At 40.6% G+C, this 26,681-nt stretch overlaps 1 protein-coding gene across 1 annotated transcript in view; it reads left to right on the forward strand.

The window, feature by feature from the left end:
- Positions 1 to 1,403: 1,403 nt before the first annotated feature.
- The window catches only part of LOC132431034 (serum paraoxonase/lactonase 3), a 33,871-nt gene continuing 8,593 nt past the window's right edge, over positions 1,404 to 26,681 (forward strand). The window contains exons 1-5 of the mRNA XM_060020510.1: positions 1,404 to 1,591; positions 3,392 to 3,462; positions 16,200 to 16,255; positions 20,417 to 20,582; positions 25,230 to 25,356. Coding sequence (XP_059876493.1) covers positions 1,518 to 1,591; positions 3,392 to 3,462; positions 16,200 to 16,255; positions 20,417 to 20,582; positions 25,230 to 25,356 — 494 coding nt within the window. The 5' untranslated portion in view covers positions 1,404 to 1,517. The remainder of the gene's footprint in view (positions 1,592 to 3,391; positions 3,463 to 16,199; positions 16,256 to 20,416; positions 20,583 to 25,229; positions 25,357 to 26,681) is intronic.

Genomic DNA, 26,681 nt, shown 5'->3' on the forward strand with positions numbered 1-26,681 from the left:
CTGGCACTGGAAGACCCAGTGATCAATGGGATGGGGGTCTCTCCCTACAATTAACCTACACTCTCAGGTGGAGGAGGTTCAGATTTAAATGATGGTTAATGCTTATTGGCTTCTTACAATGTACCAAGCACAGTGGTGAGCACTTTGCTCTCATCATAACATTTGATTTTAAGCCACGTATGAGGCAGACATTCTTTTACAAAATAGGAATCTGCGGGGCAGGAAAGTTGAGCACCTTATCCAAGCTGGATAGAACCCAGGTAGCCTGAGCCTTAAACTCTGGATGCACGCCTGCACCACGCCTCCTGGCCCCTCAGCTTTGGGAGCACTCCTCTCTTCTTCATATCTCTCCTCCTATGTCCTCATGAAAACAGCATTCAATTCCTCCTCTGCTTGAACTCTTTTAAAATTAATCTTAGAAATAATGATCTTATCAATACAACTCCAGATGTTACAGTGTTCCTCTAGCAGCCCTTCTTCCACAGCACAGTTAAGGAAGGGCACAGGGTCTGGAGCCGGACTGCCTGACTCTGCCACTCTCCAGCTGTGTGACCTAGGGCAAGTTACACAGCTACCCTGTGCCTTGGTTTTCTCACCTATAAAATTGGGATGTTACCTACCTCAGAGAAGTACCGAGAATCAAAAGTAGGCAAAGTTCTAAGCACAATCCCAGGCACATAGTGGGTGCTGCATAAATGGAAGGCTTTATTATCCTACAGTAATTACGTATTTAGACTATATTCATGTATCCCACAGGTCAGAAACCTCCTTTTCTTTCCTTAATATCTCCAGTTCTGTATTCTCTCAAACACATTTACTCAGTTAAACTCAACAGATCTAGTACTATTTCTTTCTGTTGGTAAATAAAAACAGATCATGCTTGAAGATGCTACTTTGCTCTGCCCAAACTCAAGTCTTCCTCACCTTCCGCCCCTCTCCCTCCAACCTGGTCGTCATCCTTCCGTTTATCACTGCTCCCTGTGTCGAGGGATCAATTCGCCGTCTCATATTACTCCTTGCCTTCCACAAACGCAAAGTTTCGAGCTCTGAACTCTAGCTCCCCGCGCTCCCCCGCCCCTCCGGTTTCCACTTCAGGCCACACGAGGAGATGAGGTAGAACTCCGCAGCTTTGGGCAGCAAATCGCCTCCTCTATCGTCCCAGCAACCGGTGGGATCTTGCCAAAGCTGCCAAGAGAACACCAGACCTTAACCCAGGGCTACGGCTCCCGTCTCTGTACTTTGAGCTTTGAAGAATAAAAGAATCCCGCGAGTAAATGTTTCCTTGAACCTCGAGCATAAAGGTAGCTTTGATTCACGCGGATAAAAATGGCCTTGAACCTTTAGGGGCGGCGCGGCGGGGCGGGGCGGCGCGGGACAACGTGACCTTAGCCCAACGCCCGGGCAGCGCACCAGCCCGGGAGGAAACGACGGGCGAGGTGGGCACCACCAGGGGCGGGGCAGGCGCCAGCCCGCAGCGCCTCCCCAGCGCCTGCGCTCGCGCGTCGCGCCCCAAGACCATGGGGAAGCTGGTGGCGCTTACCCTGCTGGGCGCCGGCCTGGCCCTAATCGGGGAGAGGTTAATGACGCTTAGGTGAGTTGGCATCTTGATGAGAACATCCTCGGCTCCTATTCTCTTCTTCCAAGTTAGGTTAAGGGCTGCCCGGTGCCGCCTTCCTATAGCGGGTAAGAATGAGCAGTTTGGGACCCCATTCCTCAATCCCACCTAGCAAACTGTCCCTTGAGAAGCGCACATAGAGTGAGCTGACTTCTTGCCTTTCCTAAGATGGTGGGGCAGAAATGCCGCCCCGCACCCATCCCTTTCCCAGGTCGCCTTTAGCATTCAGCTCCTGAACAAACTAACTCTTTTGGAAGCGCTGAACTTGGGGTAGGGAGCCAGCCTATAAGCTGGATGTTTTTTGGCTGACTCAGAGGTTGCCCAAGGCAAGTTCCACACTGAGGAGTACTGGGTTACCAACTCATCCCAGACTAAAAGAGCTAGGTGGACGGCAGGGAAATGAGCCAAAACCTGCAGGGGGAGCCTGGCATTTTGTAGGTATCTGACCTTTTGAGTTGGAAGATCTCCTGGTGATAGCCATCCCAGAAATATCTCAGGAAAAGTTAATACTGGGCTGGTAAGAAGAAACGTTAGGTGACGATGTGCATTTCTGAGTGGATCTATTAGCCTCTACTTGCCTTCAATTGTCTTTGGGTTGTTTTTATTTATTTATTTAAGTAGAAACTGGTTGTCTCCTCAGAGGTTCACGTCTAGAATCTACTGAGGAGCCTAATGCCTTTTTTTTTCCCTCTTAATTTACTTATTTATTTATTTATTTTTGGCTGCGTTGGGTCTTCGCGCTGCTGCGCGGGCTTTCTCTAGTTGCGGAGAGCAGGGACTACTGTTTGTTGCTGTGTGCAGGCTTCTCCTTGTGGCTTCTCTTGTTGCAGAGCAACGGGCTCTAGGCACGCCAGCTTCAGTAGTTATGGCACGCAGGCTCAGTAGTTGTGGCTCACGGGCTCTAGAGCGCAGGCTCAGTAGTTGTGGCGCAGGGTCTTAGTTGCTCTGCGGCATGTGGGATTTTCCCTGACCAGGGCTCGAACCCACGTGCCCTGCATTGGCAGGTGGATTCTTAACCACTGCGCCACCAGGGAATTCCCGAGCCTAATGCCTTTTGATAATACTTTCTAGTTCAGCTTGAAAGAGTTTATTGTTACATTTGCTCCCAATGCACCCAAGTGAGAGAATCATAAAAAAAAAAATAATTATAAAGCTGATCTAAGGAGTATTTTTTTTAAAGTGACAGTAGGATAAGTCTAAGTGTAGAGTCTTCCTGAATACAATTTAATAAAAATGTAAAATTATTCCTGGTATTTAGAAGAATGTTTCACTGTGGAAACAAAAACACTATTCAGAAATAGTTTGGCCAATTGTTTAAATTGTGGTCAGTTTAATGAATTTTAAATACTTGCAAAGTAAATTAGCGTAAAAATTTAAAAATAATAAAGTTAAAGCAAAAGTTACAGGGTTTAGCTATTAAAATACCCTGTTGAATTTGGGAAAGCAGTAGGGGAGCACAGGGATCAAAAGGCAAAACTATAGGGGGTTAAGGGAACCAAAGTGCAGATTTATAATAGGCAATACTTTAGCACATTAAATAATATTATTTTGTGCATTTAAATTAATATTTATTTACTATTAAATAAGTAATATAGGCACATTACCCAGATAATGTCCACATTATATAAATAAATAAAAGGAGATGTTTACTTATTTGTGATATCATCCATAAATGATGAGAAAGAGAGTTAATGCATATGAAGGTGATTAAAGACCATGTTTAGACATTGATTTTGGATGTTGTGCGTTGACCTCCAATGTTTTTATCTTCTACAGAGAAAGAACTAATGCATATCGAGAAGTGGAGCCAGTAGAACCCCAGAACTGCCACCTTATTGAGGGACTTGGTATGTATGTGACAGTACAATTTCTTGGTACCATCCACCTGACAAAGGCCGCCAGCTAATTTAATTTGCTGCTGCTACTTAAACCCTCCTATTGAGCCTTCAGCCTCATCAGCTGTACCCAAGCTACCTCATCCCACATCTCCAAGAGGTCTCCTAAATGTCAAAATCTGTGGCTTTTTCTCAGTCCTCTTTCTTACTGATATCTCTCAATCATTTGAAAAATGTTATTGACTACTCTTTGGTTGGTCCCTTGCTGAACTGTGCTCCTGTCCCTTCTGTGAAATTTCACTTCCTTCTCTGTCTTCTTCTGTTGCCTATCTCACTTCTTTTTTTTCTTCTCCCCTCTCCTTGATGATATTCCTAACTTCAAGTGTCACTTCCTTCAAAACTTATCTGCAAGTACTAAGAGGAATATGACTTAGCCCTTATTCTCAAGAACCTCACAACCAACTGAGTTGTTTTTTTTTTAATTAATTGAAAATCCAGAGCTCGATCCCTAATCACTCAAACCGCAGGCCTTCTTTTCCCGTCTGAAATCTACTTTACCTTTCTGTCATTTCCTCCCTCATGCCCCCACCTATAACCAGCTCTTCTTCTAGACTTCTCCTAAGCATGGTACCCGCATTGTCAAAGAGACTCAGTTCAAAATTTAGCAACCATTTGTTGTCCCCTCATCGCTCACTGTTTCACGTGAGATATGTTGGCCTCTCCTGGGCCGCCACACAGAGCTGATCTCATTTACTCCTTACTGCCTCAACTGCTTCTTCTGGCTCCAAGTCTTTCACTCTCCCTGACAATACTACTAGAAAAACAAAATTCTAGCTAGATTCTGTTCACCGTTCTGGGAATGTGTTCTTTCATTTTCTCACCTTTGCTCATGAGATTACCCCCAATGATTTCTTCATCTCTGCTGGCTGAAATCAGCTGGAAACTCCTCTCGTACCTCTGAACTCTCACAGCACTCTGAAACTATGATTCACTTGTGACACCTACTAAATGCTTTATTTTAGAGCCAGCAGTGTTCTTTCTTTCTCTCACAATCAGACTGTAAACCTCCTAGGGTCAGGGACTGTGATTTATTTCAGTATGTGACAGGATGAAAGCATAGTTTATTGTGACATAAGAGAGATTATATATATATTATATATTATATAGCTCTCCAAGATATGTTACTAATATATATATATGTATATATTTTTTCTGATATACATATATACATCAGAAAAAATAAGAGCCCTTTTGATTTTAGTTTTCTGTCTTTTTTCCCTCTCAACTTCTAAAAAAGGAAGAGAAGTAGCCTGGTCCTTGTGCTCACTGGTCTTAGATGAGGTCTGTGCTGCCAGCTAGAAAGCAGAATGAACTGATGACAAACTACTTCCTCAGTTTGGTTTTTAAAAACCTGAGCTCCTTCAAGGGATTCTGATGGAGATGGGAGAAGAATATGTGGGTTTTCTGAATAACAAGGACCTTTGGCCCATTCTGGGGGAAGATCAAGACCTAGGAAGGAATGGTTAGAAAGTATCTTTAGGGAGGCTGGATCCTTTATACCGTGTGTCACAGCCCGAGCAAAGGTTATATGCGCACACACGCAGGACGTGGAAGTGGCAAAATTGTCTAAGTTAAAGGGACCACAGGGGCTTGGCAGTGAGTAATTCAGTGGTGACTAGCGTAGAATAAAGGCCAGATGGACTTTCCCAAATATTCAGCGTCGTTTTAAAATTCACCACCTATGGTATCTGCACAACCCTGGCAGAGAGACTCAGGTTGAATTTCCCTCCAATTTAGTGGAACGTGGGCTCAGGGTCAGATTGAATTTGATTTAAAAAATAAGGAAATATAACATTTAATCATTTGTTCACTGTCTTGTGGAGTAATATTCATATTGACTACACATATATCTCTCAAAAGATAAGAGCCCTGCCAAGTAATTTAGAGGGGTAATTAGACTAGATCATTTCTAATATCTAGTCCAACTCTCAGATTGTATGATTCAAACAGACTTGAGAAGTTAAAACTAGAGCAGAAGAAAAAACTGTCATTTCGCTTCTCATGTCTGTTGGCCTGTGTACATTTTATATTTGTAGAACTAAACAAGTGAGAATGATCATCGGTCATTTGTCAGTAGGACAATATTGCTATATATCTAAAAATAATAATACTGCCTTATCAAAGGCCTAGTGTCTATGAGCTTTCTGCTGAGTCCTTTGGAAACGTTTACATCATCCTCACAACCACCCTATAAGGTGGGTGCTGCCATCTGTCTTTGTAGATTAGGAAACTGACACCCAGAAGAATGAAGTTACTTGCCCAGTGGTCCAGAACTAGAGGGTGACAGGCCTAGATTATGAGTCAGAGCAGTTTTCTTCTATGCCTTTGTACTCTCTGTTGTGTAACACTGCCTTTCTTATCTACTGACAGCACATTTTTATTATGAAGCTTCAGGGAAGTATGATAGCAGCAGAAAACAGAAAATCTGAGGTGCAAAAAGGTGAAATATTAATAAATAGAGCTGACCGAGACAAGGCAGGCTAGATATTGAAATAAACCTCACTAATAAGATAATACTCGCAAGACCCAACTATTCCAGAGTGAAAGCTTTATGAAACAATGGAAAACACTAAAGGATTGAAGGCAGGGTGTGGTAGGTAGGCAGTAACAGAGCTGGGGAAAAATTCTGATTTGTGTTTTCTTCAAGACCTAGAGTTTTGTGGTTAATTTTATTGGTGAACAAACTCTTCCTTTTTTTGTTTTCCTTCCCCAGTATTCTTTCTGGGAAGAAAGGTTGAAAGGTGAAATAATTCTAACCTCCAAAAACCATACCTCAAAGATCTTTTTGTGTTAAGTTCATCCTTTTTCCAAGGCTTTGAGGCTCAAGGATTGTCTTAACTAGGAAGTCCTTTGGTTAATCAAAGCTGCACTTGAAATATGAATAGCTTTATCAGCTTGCCCTTGGCAGGATTATCAAGTAGACAGACAGCCATTGTATGTGGTGTCTTCCTATCTTCCCCTTCATCTCTTTTCCCTCCTATAGCTTCCAGCTTCTCCAAGATATGTTTCTACTCCACGGTAGGTTCCATTTGTTTTCTTAGCTGGCTTTCAGAACCTTCTCTCCAAGATGTGAAATGAGGATAATATTACTTGATAGTAATTTGGTGTGACATTCTTTCAGGATGTCTGTAGAGAACTACTGGAGGCCAAAGAAATGAAGTTATGCCAACTAATAGGGTTGACAGATTAAAAGGCAGTAGATGCCTATTTGTAAGCCTTGTTTTAGACTTGGCAGTGGGGTTTTAAGTAAGATTAGTTGTGCACAGGTTAACGAGTATGTGGAGGGGACTCAGGGACGGGTTCCTGGGGACTCTTACTCCCACAGGTGCCACTGTTTCTGAGATGCATTCGGCCATCATGCAGATGCAGTGTAGGTGGGGGAGGAGGGCAAAGGAGGGTCAGGAGTAAAGTACAGTCAGCTACTAATTCTTTTTCACATCTGAGTGCAAAGCACCAGCTTCCCTATCCTCTGGGTAGAGCAAGTAAAGACAAGCATAGTCCCTTTGGAAAATGCCCACTCCTATTGCAGGTGAATTACTGAAGTGGTTAATGCTATCATGGGAGATATGCGACATGGTGTATGGAAGATAAAAAGACCAAACCAGAGAGTATACAACTCAGGACATCTTCTACTCAGAACTTAACACACACTTGTCAATAATTTAACCTCAAGACAAGACAAAGTTCAAGAAACTAAAGCAGTGTATAATTTTTAGTCAGCATACCAGCTTTTACTGAAAGCTTTTACAGTGAAAAGGCAGGTATTATATTGGGTGCAAGCATACCGTACTGAATAAAACCTGGTCCTTGTTTCCAGGAAGCTTACTTTCTAGTAGGACATTAACACATGCAGGAGGTCGCAGCCCAAGTGTGGAAACTGTCGTGGTGGATGCAGTCACAGGTGACTGTATTAGTACATAAAATGGATGCTGAAGCCAAGAGAGGTTGAAAAGCCCGAGAAGGTAGCATCCAACTCATCTTTAAGAGCCCGTGATACTCAGCCCAGTGGAGGTGAGGGTGTTGTGGGAAAGGTGTGGGTTGCCAAGAAGCACGAAGCAGCATGTGCTCAGGCATGTAGGTGAGTAAGTCTGGCACATTTTAGGAACTGCCGACAGAAGTACTGCAGCACACCTGGAATGGAGAGTGAAGAGTGGGAGCCACAAGAATTGAGACCAGAGCCTCAATTCTGTGGAGAACTGGGGATATATACTGCCAGCCCTAGTGGACCATTGGTGGGTTTTAAGCAGGGGCATAACAAGGTCAACTTTGCAATTTAAAAAGATGACTGTCAACAGTGCAGAGAACGGTTGTAGGGGAGCAAAGCTGACCCATTTGGAAGCTATTATAGAAATCCAGGAGGGAGTTCTAGAGCTTGAAAGCCTTGTGATTAGTTAGATTGGGGGAGTAAGGAAAAGGAAAGCATCAAAGATAACCCCAAGGTTCCTACTTTGTGTACTTGGGGGATAGAAGTGTCATCCACGGAAATTGAAATGTAGAAAATGGAGCAGATTCAAGAGGGAAATTTCCAGGTCAGTTTGAGACATGTTGAGTATGAGAAATGAAAAGGCCAGGTAGAAATGTCTAATATACAGGTGAATACAGAGGCCTGGAAATTGGGCTTGATTTAGAGATTGGAGAATCAAGAGCATGTGAGTGGAAGCTGAAGCCATGGGGCTAGAGTCAATGATGCAGGTAGGATGAGTACTCTGCCCCTAGAAACAGCCAAGGGCAGGTAGAGCCTGGGGAGTATCCACACCCAGGATGGAGGTGGGAAGGAGCTCGGGCAAAAGGAAACCAAGAAGTGATTGTTTAGAGAAAAAAAAAGTGAGAGAAAAAAGTTTGTTCAAAAACTAACCCACCCATATTCAACATGGTTTTTAAAATTGCTTTATTCATTTTGCTGGATTCTCCCAAAGTCTATTTTACTCCATGTAGAAAAAGCACTAAATCTTTCAGGCCATCAAAATACCATATATAGGTAAATCTTGATTAACTGGACTGCTTAGAAAATGGAAAGCTCTGATTAATGTAATTATTAGGTTACTGGTTGGGGATTAGTTTCAACCTTCAGCATAATCAATATAATTAAATCTCTGTCCTCCAATTTTCAGTGCCTATTGTTTATTATTCTGTTGATTCAAATTTGCATTTTCTTTGGCTTTGTTCCACTTTTCTTTCCCCTGTTCTCCTCTATCCTCTCTCAATTGCCTTTTGACACACTAATAACCCATTACCTTAGGTAACCATTTTCCCATGTATTCCATTTACTATAGCTGTGCAACAAACTACCCCAAAACTTAGGGACTTGAAAGGACAATAGGACTTCCCTGGTGGCACAGTGGTTAAGAATCTCCTTGCAGGGGACATGGGTTCGATCCCTGGTCCGGGAAGATCCCACATGCTGCAGAGCAACTAAGCCTGTGCACCACAACTACAGATCCTGCTCTCTAGAGCCAGCGTGCCACAACTACTGAGCCCACGTGCTGCAAGTACCGAAGCCCTCGCGCCTAGAGCCCGTGCTCTGCAATAAGAGAAGCCTCTGCAATGAGAAGCCCATGCACCACAACGAAGAGTAGCCCCCGCTAGCTGCAACTAGAGAAAGCCCATGCACAGCGACAAGACCCAACGCAGCCAAAATAAATAAATACCCTGTTTTTTTAAAAAATAAAAAGGCAATAGTTATTTTGCTTCTGAGTTTGCAGTTTGGGCAGGGCTTAGTGGAGACAGCTCATCTCTGTTCCATTTGCGTCAGCTACGGTGACTGAAAGGCTGGGAACTGAAGTCATGTGAGACTCCTCCAGACCTCTCTCTGCACTGTGTGGTCTCTCCACAGTCTCTCTTCTGTAGCTTTAAAATACCAGACTTCTTATTTTTAGGTTCAGGGGTCCCAAAGTACATGCCTTGAGAGAGAGAGAAAGCAGTGGCAGGTTTGGTTATGACTTTACCTTGTATGTCAGGTGGCATCACTTCCTCTTCATTCTGTTTGTCAAAGCAGTTAGGAAGGTCTACCCAGGTTCAAGCAGAGAGGATACAGATGTAGCCTCTTAATGGAAGAGTATGAACATCACATTTTAAGACAAGCATGTGAGGAGTGGTTCAAGATGGCAGAGTAGAAGGACGTGTGCGCACTCCCTCCTGCAAGAGCACAGGAATCACAACTAACTGCTGAGCAATCATCCACAGGAAGACATGGGAACTCACCAAAAAAGATACCCCACATCCAAAGACAAAGGAGAAGCCACAGTGAGATGGTAGGAGGGGCGCAATCACAGTAAAATCAAATCCCATAACTGATGGGTGGGTGACTCACAAACTGGAGAACACTTATACCACAGAAATCCACCCACTGGAGTGAAGGTTCTAAGCCCCACATCAGGCTTCCCAACCTGGAGCTCCGGCAATGGGAGGAGGAATTCCCAGAGAATCAGACTTTGAAGGCTAGCAGGATTTGATTGAAGGACTTTGACAGGACTGGGGGAAATAGAGACTCCACTCTTAGAAGGCACACACAAAGTAGTGTGTGCATCAGAGCCCAGGGGGAAGGAATAGTGACCCCATAGGAGACTGAACCAGACCTACCTGCTAGTGTTGGAGGGTCTCCTACAGAGGTTGGGGTGGCTGTGGCTCACCACGGGGACAAGGACCCTGGCAGCAGAAGTTCTGGGAAGTACTCTTTGGTGTGAGGCCTCCCAGAGTCCACCATTAGCCCCACCAAAGAGCCTGTAGGCTCCACTGCTGGGTCGCCTGAGGCCAAACAACCAACAGGGAGGGAACTCAGCCCCACCCATCAGCAGACAAGCGGATTAAAGTTTTACTAAGCTCTGCCCACCAGAGCAACACCCAGCTCTACCCACCACCAGTCCCTCCCATCAGGAAACTTCCACAAGCCTCTTAGATAGCCTAATCCACCAGAGGGCAGACAGCAGAAGCAAGAACTACAATCCTGCAACCTGTGGAACAAAAACCACATTCACAGAAAGATAGAAAAAATGAAAAGGAGAGGACTATGTACCACATGAAGGAACAAGATAAAACCCCAGAAAAACAACTAAATGAAGTAGAGATAGGCAAACTTCCAGAAAAAGAATTCAGAATAATGATAGTGAACATTATCCAGGATCTCGGGAAAGAATGGAGGCAAAGGTCAAGAAGATAAAAGAAATGTTTAACAAAGACCTAGAAGAATTAAAGAACAAACAAACAGAGATGAACAATACAATAACTGAAATGAAAAATACCCTAGAAGGAATCAATAGCAGAATAACTGAGGCAGAAGAACGGAGAAGTGACCTGGAAGACAGAATGGTGGAAATCACTACCGTGAAACAAAATAAAGAAAAAAGAATGAAAAGAAATGAAGACAGCCTAAGAGACCTCTGAAACAGCATTAAATGCACCAACATTCACATTATAGGGGTCCCAAAGGAGAAGAGAGACAGAAAGGACCCCAGAAAATATTTGAAGAGATTATAGTCCAAAACGTCCCTAACATGGGAAAGGAAATAGCCACCCAAGTCCAGGAAGTGCAGAGAGTTCCAGGCAGGATAAACCCAAGGAGAAACACACTGAGACACATAGTAATCAAATTGACAAAAATTAAAGACAAAGAAAAATTATTCAAAGCAACAAGGGAAAAATGACAACATACAATGGAACGCCCATAACGTTAACAGCTGATTTCTCAGCAGAAACTTTACAAACCAGAAGGAAGTGGCATGATATATTTAAAGTGATGAAAGGGAAGAAACTGCAACCAGGATTACTCTACCTGGCAAGGATCTCATTCAGATTTGATGGAGAAATCAAAAGCCTTACAGACAAGCAAAAGTTAAGAGAATTCAGCACCACCAAACCAGCTCTATAGCAGATGCTAAAGGAACTTCTCTAAGTGGGAAACACAAGAGAAGAAAAGGAGCTACAAAAACAAACCCAAAACAATTAAGAGAATGGTAATAGGAACATACATATCAATCATTACCTTAAACATGAATGGATTAAATGCTCCAACCAAAAGGCACAGGCTTGCTGAATGGGTAAAAAAACAAGACCCATATATATGCTGTCTACAAGAGACCCACTTGAGACCTAGGGACACATACAGACTGAAAGTGAGGGGATGGAAAAAGATATTCCATGCAAATGGAAACCAAAAGAAAGCTGGAGTAGCAATTCTCATATCAGAAAAAATAGACTTTAAAATAAAGACTGTTACAAGAGACAAAGAAGGACACTACATAATGATCAAGGGATCAATCCAAGAAGACAATATAACAATTGTAAATATTTATGCACCCAACATAGGAGCACCACAATACATAAGGCAAATGCTAACAGCTATAAAAGAGGAAATCGACAGTAACACAATAATAGTGGGGGACTTTTAACACCTCAGTTACACTAATGGACAGATCATACAGACACAAAATTAAGGAAACACAAGCTTTAAGTGATACAATAGACCAGATAGATTTAATTGATATTTATAGGACATTCCATCTGAAAACAGCAGATTACACTTTCTTCTCAAGTGCACATGGAACATTCTCCAGGATAGATCACATCTTGGGTCACAAATCAAGAGTCGGTAAATTTAAGAAAATGTAAACCATATCAAGCATCTTTTCCGACCACAATGCTTGAAAGATTAGAAATCAATTACAGGGGAAAAAAATGTAAAAAACACAAACACATGGAGGTTAAACACTACATTACTAAATAACCAAGAGATCACTGAAGAAATCAAAGAAGAAATCAAAAAATACCTACAGACAAATGACAATGAAAACACAACAATCCAAACCCCATGGGATGCAGCAAAATCAGTTCTAAGAGGGAAGTTTATAGCAATACAATCCTACCTCAAGAAACAAGAAAAATCTCAAATAAACAATCTAACCTTACACCTAAAGGAACTAGAGAAAGAACAAGCAAAACCCAAATAGTAGAAGGAAAGAAATCATAAAGATCAGAGCAGAAATAAATGAAATAGAAACAAACAAAACAATAGCAAAGATCAATAAAACTAAAAGCTGGTTCTCTGAGAAGATAAACAAAATTGATAAACCTTTAGCCAGACTCATCAAGAAAAAGAGGGAGAGGACTCAAATCAATAAAATTAGAAATTAAAAAGGAGAAGTTACAACAGACACCGCAGAAATACAAAGCATCATAAGAGACTACTACAAGCAACACTATGCCAATAAAATGGACAACCTGGAAGAAATGGGCAAATTCTTAAGAAGGTATAACCTTCCAAGACTGAACCAGGAAGAAATAGAAAATATGAACACACCAGTCACAAGTAGTGAAATTGAAACTGTGATTAAAAATCTTCCAACAGGGCTTCCCTGGTGGCGCAGTGGTTGACAGTCCGCCTGCTGAAGCAGGGGACACAGGTTCGTGCCCCGGTCCAGGAAGATCCCACATGCCACGGAGTGGCTGGGCCCCTGAGCCATGGCTGCTGAGCCTGAGTGTCCGGAGCCTGTGCTCCGCAACGGGAGAGGCCACAACAGTGAGAGACCCACGTACCACAAAAAAAAAAAAAAATCTTCCAACAAACAAAACTCCAGGACCAGATGGCTTCACAGGTGAATTCTGTCAGACATTTAGAGAATAGCTAACACCCATCTTTCTCAAAATCTTCCAGAAAATTGCAGAGGCAGAAACACTCCCAAACTCATTGTATGAGGCCACCATCACCCTGATACCAAAATCAGACAAAGATACTACAAAAAAAGAAAATTACAGACCAATATCACTGATGAATATAGATGCAAAAATCCTCAACAAAATACTAGCAAACAGAATCAAACAACACATTAAAATGATCATACACCATGATTAAGTGGGATTTATCCCAGGGATGCAAGGATTCTTCAATATACTCAAATCAACCAGTGTGACACACCATATTAACAAATTAAAGAATAAAAACCATATGATCATCTCAATAGATGCAGAAAAAGCTTTTGAAAAAATTCAACACCGATTTATGATTAAAAAACTCTCCAGAAAGTGCGCATAGAGGGAACCTACCTTAACATAATCAAGGCCATATATGACAAACCCACAGCAAACATCATTCTCAATGGTGAAAAACTGAAAGCATTTCCTCTAAGATCAGGAACAAGACAAGAATGTCCACTCTCACCACTATTATTCAACAAAGTTTTGGAAGTCCTAGCCACAGCAAGCAGAGAAGAAAAAGAAATAAAAGGAATACAAATTGGAAAAGATGACACAAACAGATGCAGAGATATACCATGTTCTTGGATTGGAAGAATCAACATTGTGAAAATGACTATACTACCCAAAGCAATCTACAGATTCAATGCAATCCCTATCAAATTACCAATGGCATTTTTACAGAATTAGAACAAAAAATCTTAAAATTTGTATGAACAAACAAAAGACCCCTAATAGCCAAAGCAATCTTGAGGGAAAAAAATGGAGCTGGAGGAATCAGACTCCCTGACTTCAGACTATACTACAAAGCTAAAGTAATCAAGACAATACGGTACTGGCACAAAAATAGAAATATAGATCAATGGAACAGGATAGAAGCCCAGAGATAAACCCACACACCTATGGTCAACTAATCTATGACAAAGGAGGCAAGGTTATACAATGGAGAAAAGACAGTTTCTTCAATAAGCAGTGCTGGGAAAACTGGACAGCTACATGTAAAAGAATGAAATTAGAACACTACCTAACACCATACACAAAAATAAACTCAAAATGGATTAAAGACCTAAATATAAGACCAGACACTATAAAACTCTTAGAGGAAAACATAGGAAGAACACTCTTTGACATAAATCACAGCAAGATCTTTTTTGACCCACTTCCTAGAGTAATGGAAATAAAAACAAAAACAAACAAATGGGACCTAATGAAACATAAAAGCTTTTGCACAGCAAAGGAAACTATAAACAAGACGAAAAAACAACCCTCAGAATGGGAGAAAATATTTGCAAACGATTCAATGGACAAAGGATTACTCTCCAAAATATATAAACAGCTCATGCAACTCAATATTAAAAAAACAAGCAACCCAATCTAAAAATGGGCAGAAGACCTAAATAGACATTTCTCCAAAGAAGACATACAGATGGCCAAGAGGCACATGAAAAGCTACTCAACATCACTAATTATTAGAGAAATGCAAATCAAAACTACGATGAGGTATCACCTCACACTGGTTAGAATGGGCATCATCAGAAAATCTACAAACAACAAATGCTGGAGAGGGTGTGGAGAAAAGGGAACCCTCTTGCACTATTAGTGAGAATGTAAATTGATACAGCCACTATGGAGAACAGTATGGAGGTTCCTTAAAAAACTAAAAATAGAATTACCTTATGACACAGCAATCCCACTATTGGGCATATACCCAAAGAAAACCATAATTCAAAAAGACACATGCACCCCAATGTTCATTGCAGCACTGTTTACAGTAGCCAGGTCATGGAAGCAACCTAAATGCCCATCGACAGACGAATGGATAAAGAAGATATGGTACATATGTACAAAGGAATATTACTCAGCCATAAAAAGGAATGAAATTGGGTCATTTGTAGAGACGTGGATGGACCTAGAGACTGTCATACAGAGTGAAGTAAGTCATATATCGTATATTATTGTGTATATGTGGAATCTAGAAAAATGGTACAGATGAACAGGTTTGCAAGGCAGAAATAGAGACACAGATGTAGAGAACAAACATTTGGACACCACAGGGGTAAAGTGGGGTGGGGGGGTGGTGGTGGTGGGATGAATTGGGAGATTGGGATTGACATATATACACTAATATGTATAAAATAGATATCTAATAAGAACCTGCTGTATAAAAATAAATAAAATAAAATTCAAATTAAAAAAAAGAGCATGTGGCTTTGATACATCCTGTTTCTACCATATTTGTAAATTACAGTTTACCACACTCAATAACCATTGCCTTCATTTCACCCTCAATGCTGCCTGCTTGGGTTCACATTATATGTGGGTCTATCTCTCTACTAGAAGCTACGAGAGCCCCTTTTTCATCCTGTTCTTAGTCATATCTTACTTATCATATGCCTCTTTCCATAGAAAAATGCTCATGACCAGCTCTCAGTGAGAAAAAGATCTGACTAAAATGTTTCAAATTCAATTATTTCCAATAGTTCAACCTAAGATCTATTGGTTTTATAACAGAGAACAGTTACTCAGTAATTTCCCAGTATGATAGGAGAAGGATAGATTTTTCAGGCCTCAACAAGTTGCAGAGGAGAAATACTTGGCAGAAAGGCCTTTAAGAGAGCTTCGCAGTGAGGACTTTCCAAATGTTATCACTTGGTCTGTAGATAAGTATTCTGTGGGGAATAAAGCTGAATCTCTTAGGACATACCCTGAGAGTTTTTATTTAAAGAATAAATCTAGGATATGAATTTGTTTTATAGTTATTTGCTTTTTTCCTCCTGAAAATGGACTTCTAAAAAAAAAAGAATTTAGTATTTCAAGAGTCTGGCTCAGGTTTTAGTGGAGTGTATCATGCCTGTGGCAGTCCTGAAAGTTAATATAGTTTCCCAAGTAAATAGTTAAAAAAGTTAAGGTAGTTTCCAGAAGAAGTTCAAAGTCTTGACTATGTGTGAGATTTACTTTTTAAGCCTTTGTACATGCATCTTTCTGATCCTCTGCTTCTTTTGCAGAAAATGGCTCTGAAGATATCGACATACTTCCTAGGGGGCTGGCTTTTATCTCCAGTGTGAGTATTTTCCATGTCCCTCAGATGCTCATGTCAATTGCTGCATGGACAGTACATTAATGTTGCCGACTACAGCTGCCAGATAGATCCCTATACATTCATCCTGCCCGTGGGTAAACTAGTCAACTAAAAAAGCCAAAATGGGATTCCAGAAGGCTAATTAAGATACCACGGAAATGCCAGGCTTGCCTAACCCTTGGTGGGCAACTCCCTGTGGGCAGTTATATACCCAGTAGTGTCTCAATAAATGTATATTGAATTCCGTTAGATTCCTAGACGAGGCACCAGATTTGCTCAGCTGTTGTTCATCCTCATCATCACCCTATTTGCTGGGCCTCAGCTTCTGGAAATCATCTTCTCACTAATTAGTATTCCTCTCATCATGCCTTCCTATGTTTGGAGCTCAGTAAATGTTTGTGGATTGAACGTTAACCATGTTACTCAATTCAAAATCCTGAGCATTTTCCATCTTGGATCCCTTGCCTTTCAAAGAGAAGCTCTTTCAAAGAGGAGTAGGGAAAAACCTGCATTTTATTCTCAATACAACCTTCACAGGTTTGGGATGATGAGGAAGCTATGTGAAGGACTGAATTTCAATAAATTAAAATGTATATGTTGTGAAGATGTTGAAAATTATCATGTACTTATTAAATCAGTTGCATTTGGAACGGGACCTAGGATTTTGAAAAAAGTAGATTGACTACATTTCCAATGTGAATTCTGATTGCTGGAATTGCATGCTCTAATATTCCATTTTGGCCAATAAAATACTACCAAATAACATAAAATTTTTAAATCTATATCTTTTTGGCCAGAAACAGGGCATATAATATAATATAATATTCCTTAATGGCCCCAATTTCTAAATTCTTAAGTATAGTCAGGGTCTCATTTGGATTTTAAATTGCTGCTGCTGGTGGTACATGTGAGGGTGGGAGGGTGAGTGGGAGGGATTTTATTTCTTTAGTTTTCCTCCAAAACCAAAAATAAAACAAAGCTGTCTAGAAAAGCTTTTTCTTTGTTGACTTAAATTACCTATTGTCAATTTAGATTTTCAATGTTATGCCAAATAGACCTTTAAAAATAATTACTTTACAGCTAGGAGATTTCTTTGCTATTAGGAAATAATATTTGTAGTTCCTACTATATGTTTCTTTTCTATTTTCACTAGAACTAAGTGTACTAAATTCTTGCTATTCAGAAAGTAGAGATTTTCATCACAAATAATTCCATGAGAAATGTTAGCTCTTTTTGCAAAATAACAAACAACTCATTCTTATAGGATAAGGATAATGTTCTTTGCTTATTTTTAATCTTTCTGTACTGCAATAAATTGAAGTTCTTGTTCTTGGTTACCTCCTACTGCCCTTTCTTGCCATCCTAGAACATGTTTGGAAGATGCTGATTTAGAGAGTAATTCTGTGCAATAGATATCTTTAGTGTATTTAGAGGTGCCAAGCAGGCTGTTGCTTCCTTACCTTGGGACTTGGCATGCTCTTTGCCTGCAAGATTACTCCCTTCTTCAATGTTATTGACTAACGCCTAGTTCTCTATGAGGGCTCATCGTGGTGGCACTTTAATTCCTCAGGAAAATCCCTAACACTCTCTTTCTGGGCAAGGAGGCTCTTTGATGGTCCTACAGGTTCCCTGTGGTTAGGGTCTTAGATGCCACACCGTATCTGATACACTTGCTCAGTGCTGCCTCCCTGGATTTCAATCCTTTTGAGACCAGGACTTTGGAATGTACATTGCCACACTAGCACCTAACATACTACCTGGCATACACAGGTGCTTGACTACTTACTGAATGTATGTACTGGTGAATGAGGGCAGTGGAGGAGTTCCATGCCTGTCCACATGTACCTGTAGTCTGTTGGTGGAAATAAGATGCCTGCACATGCAGGTGATTTTCACCATTTTCAGTAGTGAATGGTATCAAAAGAATTGCTTGCAATCACTTGCCACAGATTCTTACCCAACTGCCTTAAACAGAAAACCAGGCAAGTGTGAAGCCATTTCTTAGAAGAGTTTCATTCATCATGATGCTTAACGTAGGCCAAGTTTGTTTGCCATGCCCTACCCTTATTCCCCAATCAAATCATTTCCATTTCCAGACCACCCAGTCCTTCTACTAGCTGTCAGTGCCTTCACATTCCCCCAAGCTCCCACGGTACTTGCTGTGGTGTTCCACCTTGAGCTACCTTCCTGAGCAATATTCTCTACTGTCAAACCTTTCTTTACGGTGTGGCAGAAAGAGGCTGTACAACTAATGATCTGAGTGATTTAGGCAATTCACTTCTCTGGGCTTAATTTTCCTTAGGTGAAAAAGGGAAGAATTAGATGTCTCTGACGTTTTTCCCCCAGTGTTACTGGACTTGGTGACAAATTGACTATGGAGGGAAGGGTAGACTTGGAGACTCAATTTTCTGGCCTGATGTTGGGGAGAGCAGTGATTCCCTTAACAGAGAAGAATAGATACAAATGAGATCAAGGATTCTAGGAGAGATGGTTCTGGTTTTGACCATTTGATTTTGAGCTGCCCTTAGGAAGAAGTTGGGATGCAAGCTAGGGCTCCAAAGAGGGGTTCCAGGGAAATGTGCATATTTGAAAATCACTGGTATAGAAGAAATACCTGTAACCTTATAAATAAGAGCTACAAGGGAAGAGTGTAGAATGAGAAGGAAAGAGGGATGGATGAGGACAGAGGAGGAAAGGGCAGGAAGAGAATTTAGACTAGCCCTATACAGTATAAGAGCTAGAACAGGGCAAAGGGACGTGGCAAAGAATTTGATAAGGAAGCAGTAAGCAAAGAGTGAGTCTTCCTTAGGAGATGGGCTCTTGACTGACGATGGCAGATTCGAGCTCTGGAAGCAGAAGTTTGTGGCTAGGGACATGCCGATCTCTCCTCTAGGTGTGGTGACTTAAGGAGAGGGAATGATAGAGGGAATAGACCTTCCACTGTGGGCTTCAGTGGCCAGTATTGTCTGGGGAAAGCTAGATTTCCCATAAGATTTAAGCATAGAAGAACTGTTTTAAGAAAAGCTTGAAGATATAGGTGGGGTTGTTTGAAACTGAAGATTGACTACCCCAGGGGTTGGGGGCAGGGAAGGGAGGGACATTGGAAGGGCCAAGAATAGTATAATTGTAAGTAAGAGTGTGTGTGTGTGTGTGTGTGTGTGTGTGTGTGTGTGTGTATGTAAGAAAGGAAGGGGAGAGGGAGAGCAAAGGAGAAGGTAGAGTAGGAAGAAGGAAGAAGGAGGGAAAAGAGAGGGAGAGAAGGAAAGAATTTAAACTGATTATAAGTGGAAATGAGGGTACAAGGAAAGATAGATACAATATTGTTGATGTTGATATACATCAGAGTGATGGGGGAAGGATACAGGGAGGAAGTGGGCTGAGTTTTGTAATTGGTATAGAATAAACCAACCCCAAGTTTTGACACAATGACCTGGGATGCAGCAAAGGCCCAATACATTCAGGATGCCTATTATTGGTTGATAAACACCTGGTTCTTCCAGGAGAAAAAGCCACTGTTCAAGTTACTGGAATGAACTTTTTACAATATTTGGAGAAAAGGATTCACATCCAAATCTTTGGACATATCTGTAGGAACAAAATAGGTCAGAAATAGTAAACTGTATGAAACTGGTTACCCTCTGTTAATTCTTGGCTGATTATTCTCTTTGTCATGACATAATATAAAGGATGTAGGATGGGAGCAGTGCAATAAACCCATACCTCCCTCTCTCTGCTTTGAGGAGCGTTCATTATATATAGAATAGGACTAGAAAGAACCTTCTCAATTAAATATTTTAATTTCCTCATTTTATAAATGAGAAACCTGTAGTACAGGCAGGTCAAGGGACTCAAACAAAGTAATACAGCTTAGTCTCTTGCATTATGATTTTTGGTCTCATTCCTTCTCTATATATTAAAAATTGAACATAGGTTCTTCCCATATTCCCATTTGCAATGGCTTAGATGACATTGGTAATTCCTCAGATCAGATAATGGCAATACCTGACAGTGTAAAAAATCCCAGAAATCTAAAAGAAATTTAGAGCTTTGAACATTTTTGTTAGGCCTTGAGATTTTAGCTTCCATGTGAAAACGTTGCTTTGATATGTGTATATTTGCATACTTATTCTCTATATTTTAAAGGGATTAAAATATCCAGGCATGCCAAACTTTGCACCAGATGAGCCAGGACAAATCTTCTTGATGGATTTAAATGAGCAAAACCCAAGGGTCCAGGCACTAAACATCAGTGATGGTTTTGACAAAGCATCATTTAATCCACATGGGATCAGTACTTTCATCGACAAAGGTAAAGCTTGAATGCTTAAGAATAAGGGGAAAATGAGGGAAATACAAACCACTCATCCTCAACTCTTCAACATGTATGTGAAAGGAGGGAAGATGCTATTTTACCATGAAGATGTATATTTATAAGATAATAAATATGTATCAAAACATTTTTTAACGTCACGTTAAAGAGGGGGAGACTAGACTGTGGTCACACCCTCTTTCTCCTACCCCCTTTTCTTCTCATCTGACCATCAAAACCAGTTGGGATATTGTTCTCAGAAATCTAACATATAAACTAAAGGCCCTTTGAAAATAATCTCGTGACATTTATAAAGCAACATAAAAGGAAACAATGGATGAATTAGACATTGTTAAAATTAAAAACTTCAAAAGACACCATCAAGGAAGTGAAAAAACAACCTAAAGCATAAGAGAAAAAGATGTGCAAATCAGATATCTGATGAGGCTTATATCCAGAATATATAATTTTTACATCTCAACAACAAAAAGACAAATACCCAGTTAAAAAATGGACAAAGGATCTCAGTATATCTTTCCAAAGAGATACACAAATGGCCAATAAACACATGAAAAGATACTCAGTATCCTTAGTCATTAGGGAAATGCAAATCAAACCCATGATGAGATACCACTTCACACCCATAGGGTGGCTATAATTTAAAATGACAGACAGTAACAAACATTGGCAAGGACGTAGGGAAACTGGCATCCTCACACTTTGCTGGTGGGATTGAGTGCAGTCATTTTTGAATGCAGTTTGACAGTTCCCCAAAATGTTAAAGGTAGATCTACCATATGACGCAGAAACTCTACTCCTTGGCACATACCTCAGAGAACTGAAAACATAGGTCTATACAAAAACTTACACACATATATTCATAGCAACATTACTCCTAATACTCAAAAGGTGAAAATAATCCAAATTCCCATGAAATGCTGAATGCATAACCAAAAGGTGGTATGTTTATACAATGGAATATTATTCGGCGATAAAAAGAAATGAAGTATTGATGAATGCTACAACATGGATGAACCTTGTAAACATTATCCTAAGTGAAGGAATTCAATGACTAAATGCCACATATTGTATGATTCCATTTATATTAAATGTGCAGAATAGGCAAATTTATAGAGACAAAAAGTAGATTAGTGGTTGGCAGGGACTTGGGGGGGGGCGGGGAATGGGGAGTGACAGCCAATGGATATGGGATTTCTTTTTAGGGTGATGAAAATATTCTGGAACTAGATAGTGGTTATGGTTGCACAACTCTGTGAGTACACTAAAAACCACTAAACTATACATTTTGAAAGTGTGCGTTTAATGGCAAGTGAATTATATCTCAAAAAAGCTATTGTAGAAAGCAAAGCATAGTTATGAATACACTGTATATGCTTTAAAACAATAATTTCCAATATTAGTTTTTACTTTATAGTTTATAATTCCAGACTAACTTAATTTTTAGATATTTGTGGGTCCACAGATCATGTAGGAGATAAGAATGAAGCCTCACTAGTAGTAACTATTAATACGTGAAGGGAAGGCCAAATGGAAATGTTGCAAATCAAAATTTTAAAATAAATGGTGTTTTAATTCTTCCAAATACATACTGAAGTTACAAGGCATTGTTAATTGTGAAGTTAAATTTGCTAGAGTGATTTAAATGAATAAAAAATGACTAATAATTATCTCAATCCACTTATCCAACCGATCAATGTTTCATTCTTTCCTCTGCACCAACAGACTTGTTCATTTTTAAACAAATGGGTACCTTTTAAAATGCTTGAATACTATTTTACTAAGTAGGTTAAATATTCCCCTGAAATCTAATATATGATGTTTACTTGCCTAGCAAGCCCTTCTTTAAAAGATAATTGTACCTAACAATTTTATATTGCTTTACAGTTTATAAAGCACTTTATATATATTTTATTCCTCAAAATAAAACTCTGGGCCTAACCTTGACTCTTCCCCTCTCCCTGTCGCATTCAGTCAACTAGTTACAAAGTTCTGTCCAATTTAACCCTCAAATATCTCTCCAAGCTGCTGACCTCTCCCCATCCTCACTGCACCATCCCAGTCCAAGTCCCCAACATGTCTATCCTAGATTCTGCAGTGGTCCCTGATTGCACTTTCCCTCTTGTACCAACTCAAGCCATTTTTATAAGCAAGCATTATTTTTTATACAAATCTGATCATGTCACTCCCTTGTGAAAATTCACCATATTGTTCCTGTCACTCTGAAGATAAACCCCAAATCTCCAGAATGGTTTCCTAGGTGCTACACCTACATATTCTGGCATCTGGATGCTCTCTCCAGCCTCAGTGGACACCCCTGTCTCCCTGACTCTCTGGACTAGTCACACTGGATTTCCTTTAGTCCTGCAGAATGCTGAATGCCTCAGGGACTTTGCATCTGTAATTCCCTCTGCCTGGAATGTCTTTCCATTTATTTCTGGCTTATTCTTTTTCATCATTCAGGTCTCAGCTTAAATGTCACCTTCTCAGGGAAGCCTTCCCATCATCTTATTTCAGGCTGTGAACCTTGCTATTATTTCTTCTCAAGGAACTTCCTCTTTTAGCACTCATCAAAATGGTAATTAATGCTTTTTATTAATGTTAAAAGATAACAACATTCTTTCCCTCTCCCACTATTGCTCTATAGTGGGCTCCTTCTCATCTCTAGATCCAAGCTTAACTGTCACTTTTCAAGTGGGTACCACTGTATGAAGAAGGCATATCTCCCCACTCCCATATTCTTTTATTTACTAATTATTTCCTTCCTGTTTTCTTCTCTAGAATGTAACCATCATAAAAGCATATGTGACTTGTTGATTGCTGGATTCCCAGAGTCTAGAACAGTGTCTACAGCATGTTAGGTGCTCTGTGAACATGTGTTAAATGAATAAATGAATGAACCCTATGAGTCAGGCAGGGCGCAGATACTGATAGTTTTATAGATGGAGAAATGGAGTTTAGAGACATGCAGTAAAGTGTGACTTCACTTCTGTCATTAGTAAATGGCAATGCCAGAAGTAGAACCCAGATGGTCTTACTTCTAATCCTACGTCCTTAATTCAGGTGAAATTTGGGCTCCTGGCTCTATTTAAATAATTTGAGAGTCATCACTTTTTTGCCTGACACCTGACTAGACATATGATGCTTCATTGGAGAAGGTGTAATGAGTGATCAGATTAGCCTGGAGCTATTTTATTCCATGGGATAGTGTTAGAGTTGGGTTTTTTGTGTTTTTTGTAAGCGGGGGAAGGGGAGGTGAGGGTTGGTTTTGGTTTGTTTTTTCTTTTTTTTTTTTAAGATAGGACCAGTTTACAGATTAATCCTCAGGCATATAATCAGGCTTTCAGAAGTTAAGTGTGTTATGATTGACAACTTATTTTATTTGTTAGTGACCTCCCTTAATTATGTATTTAATTCATAAGGCCAAAACATTACACATAAATTGGCATGAATGAGAAGACAGAAAACAAAAGTCTTCTCACCAAGCATCTCTTGTATGAAAAGAGGATGCCTTAAGAAGGGGGTAAAGCCAGAGCAGCAATGTATTTTTCATGCTGTGTCCAGCAAGAATGTCTTGTCGAAGGGCCATGTGAGGGCTAAATGCTACTCAGGTTCTGCTTGCCAAGTCCCTGGAACAGAGTTGCCGTGCCCTGGAACAGAGTTGGGTCAGACCAAAAGAAAGATTCATCTGCGAGGGAGCACTTTTCCTTAATTCAGGTAAAGGTGCCCTTGTGGTTCAGGGGCCCTGAGTATAAGCCCCACATCTCAGGGCTCTGGCTTGCCCCGCTGCATGATTGGAAACCCCATCAAGAAAGGAACTGGGGAGATGAACGCAGATCAAATCCTGAATGGGAGCATGGGCCCAGGCTCTTTCAAACTCCAGAGTGCATCTGACTTAGAACTCCTTATAAGTCAGAAAACAGGACTCTGAGAAGCTAGAGTACTGCCCCCAATCCTGTTCACAGCAGTTCACATTCCAGTATGAGAACAGATAGGTGAACATTCCTGAGGTTGGTTATACCTAAAATGGCTAATCTATTTTCTTCTACATTCGTATTTACCTTCCACGTCTACTGGGTTCATGAATAACTAAATATCGTTACTGCAACCTCAGGTAGGTGACTTGTGTCAGGAGTTCATTCTCTACCTGGGAAATGTTCATTTTAAAATATTTACACAGGCCTGACACTTCTTGAACGTGTGTTGCAATGTAGGCAGTTCTCACAGAAAAGAATTCTCGGCAAAGCTTTGCTTGCTGTACCCACTTCTCTTGTTGAGGGGCCACCTTGGGAAACCACATCCGTGTTTATGTACCACTGTAGTTCTGCATCTTCCTGTTAGAGAGGGTGTGCAGGTGAGGCTGAAGGGAGCATTGCAGAAACATGTGGGCTTGGCTTTGCCACTGGGTGGTGATGAAATTGCTGATGAGTTATTAACCTTCTGAGTGTCAGTTTCTTCAATAAAATGAGGATTCTGGCATTTGTTTGACTTACCTATCAGATGGGTTGCAAGGATCAAATGCAAGATGTATAAGAAAAATCCTTGGACGTGACCAAGTTCTACACTAGGTGTAATAATAGTTGCAACAGAAGCAAACTTCTTGGAAATTATGTCTTTTTTCCACTTTAGACCAAATTGTTTATCTTTATGTTGTGAACCATCCCCACATGGAGTCCACTGTGGAGATATTTAAATTTGAGGAGCAACAACGTTCTTTGGTACACCTGAAAACTATAAAACACGAACTTCTCAAAAGGTATGGAATTGAAGTATTTCATTTGTGCCTCTGCTGTGTGCTTTGTTTTCTTTAGTTCACAGCCTTTGTTAAACTTTTGTTTTGAAGCTTTTTCTTCTAAAGCTTTCTAAAGGTTCTCATGGTGACACTGCCCAGCACCTCACTAGAAATTGCTGTATTCGGTATTGAATATCTTTATATTCTCCAACTTTTTGAAAGCATTTTAACCCTATAAAGTTGCTCTAATTCCATCCTCCATAACACAACAGCGCAGAACCTGCTATTGGGCTCTTTAAACACCCACACCCTTTAGTTGTCCTGGTAGGTTGTATTCTGAAAGCCATACCCATTGGGTGTTATAACCAGCCTCCAGAAGGACCATTCCTTTGTTCAATCAAAGTTTTAAAGTAACATTTGAAAAAAGGCCTGTAGGCCTATATAAAAATTCACATTTATTAAGTATTGACTATGTGCCAGGCACTGTGCCAAAACCCCTAATTCCCTTTCACTCTCACAAGTGCCTTTAGTACTAGGCATGAGTAAACAGAGACTTAGAGCAGTTTGGGGTAAGTTACTTACCCAAATTACATAATTTGTAAGTGGTAGAACTAGGGTGTAAACCTTGACCCATCTGAATTCAAAGCTGGGCTCTTAATCACTGTGGTGAACAGCTTTGAGAAAAATTGTAAGTTTTTTACTGGCTAGGTTGCCTGTTTCAAGCCTGTAACAAACAGTGAAGAATCTTTTATAAAATGGATTCAACGCTGAAAGACTGGTTCTAAAACAGTAGAGGTTAATCTTTCCATGAGGTAGAAGAGTAGGGAAAGAAAAGGAAGGAAGTTCATCTTCTCTCCTTTGCTCTCTTTTGCAACAACACATTTGAATTTCTCCCCATAGAATTTAGGGGCAACAAAAGGAGAGGCAGAAGAAGTAAGAGAACTTGAAGTTGTTGACTTTTCCCATGATGCACTGTGCTGGGTTCTGAGGCTCAGTGGGGACCAGGACTGCCACTGCTGTGTGACTGAGAAACTGTGGACAAGTCACTTAACCTGTGCTTCAGTTTTCCTCAGCAAAATGGGGTTTCCCTCAAAGGCCTGACTTACCTACCTGGTGATTGTGAGGGTCAAATGCAATAACATCTCCTTGTGGGAAGAGCGCCTCAGAAAGCACAGCCTGAGGGAAAACTCAAGACACAGCTCCTTTGTTAGGGAGTGCCAGCCCAGGATGCAGAAGTCAGAGACCAGCCTGAGGCAGGGAAAGCGGAGTGTTATGGGTTGAATTGTGTCTCCTCAAAATGATATGTTGACATTTTAACCCCTGATACCCCAGAACATGACCTTATGTGG

The sequence above is a fragment of the Delphinus delphis genome, chromosome 9 (genome assembly GCF_949987515.2).
Source record: "Delphinus delphis chromosome 9, mDelDel1.2, whole genome shotgun sequence".
NCBI classification, from domain to species: Eukaryota; Metazoa; Chordata; class Mammalia; order Artiodactyla; family Delphinidae; genus Delphinus; species Delphinus delphis.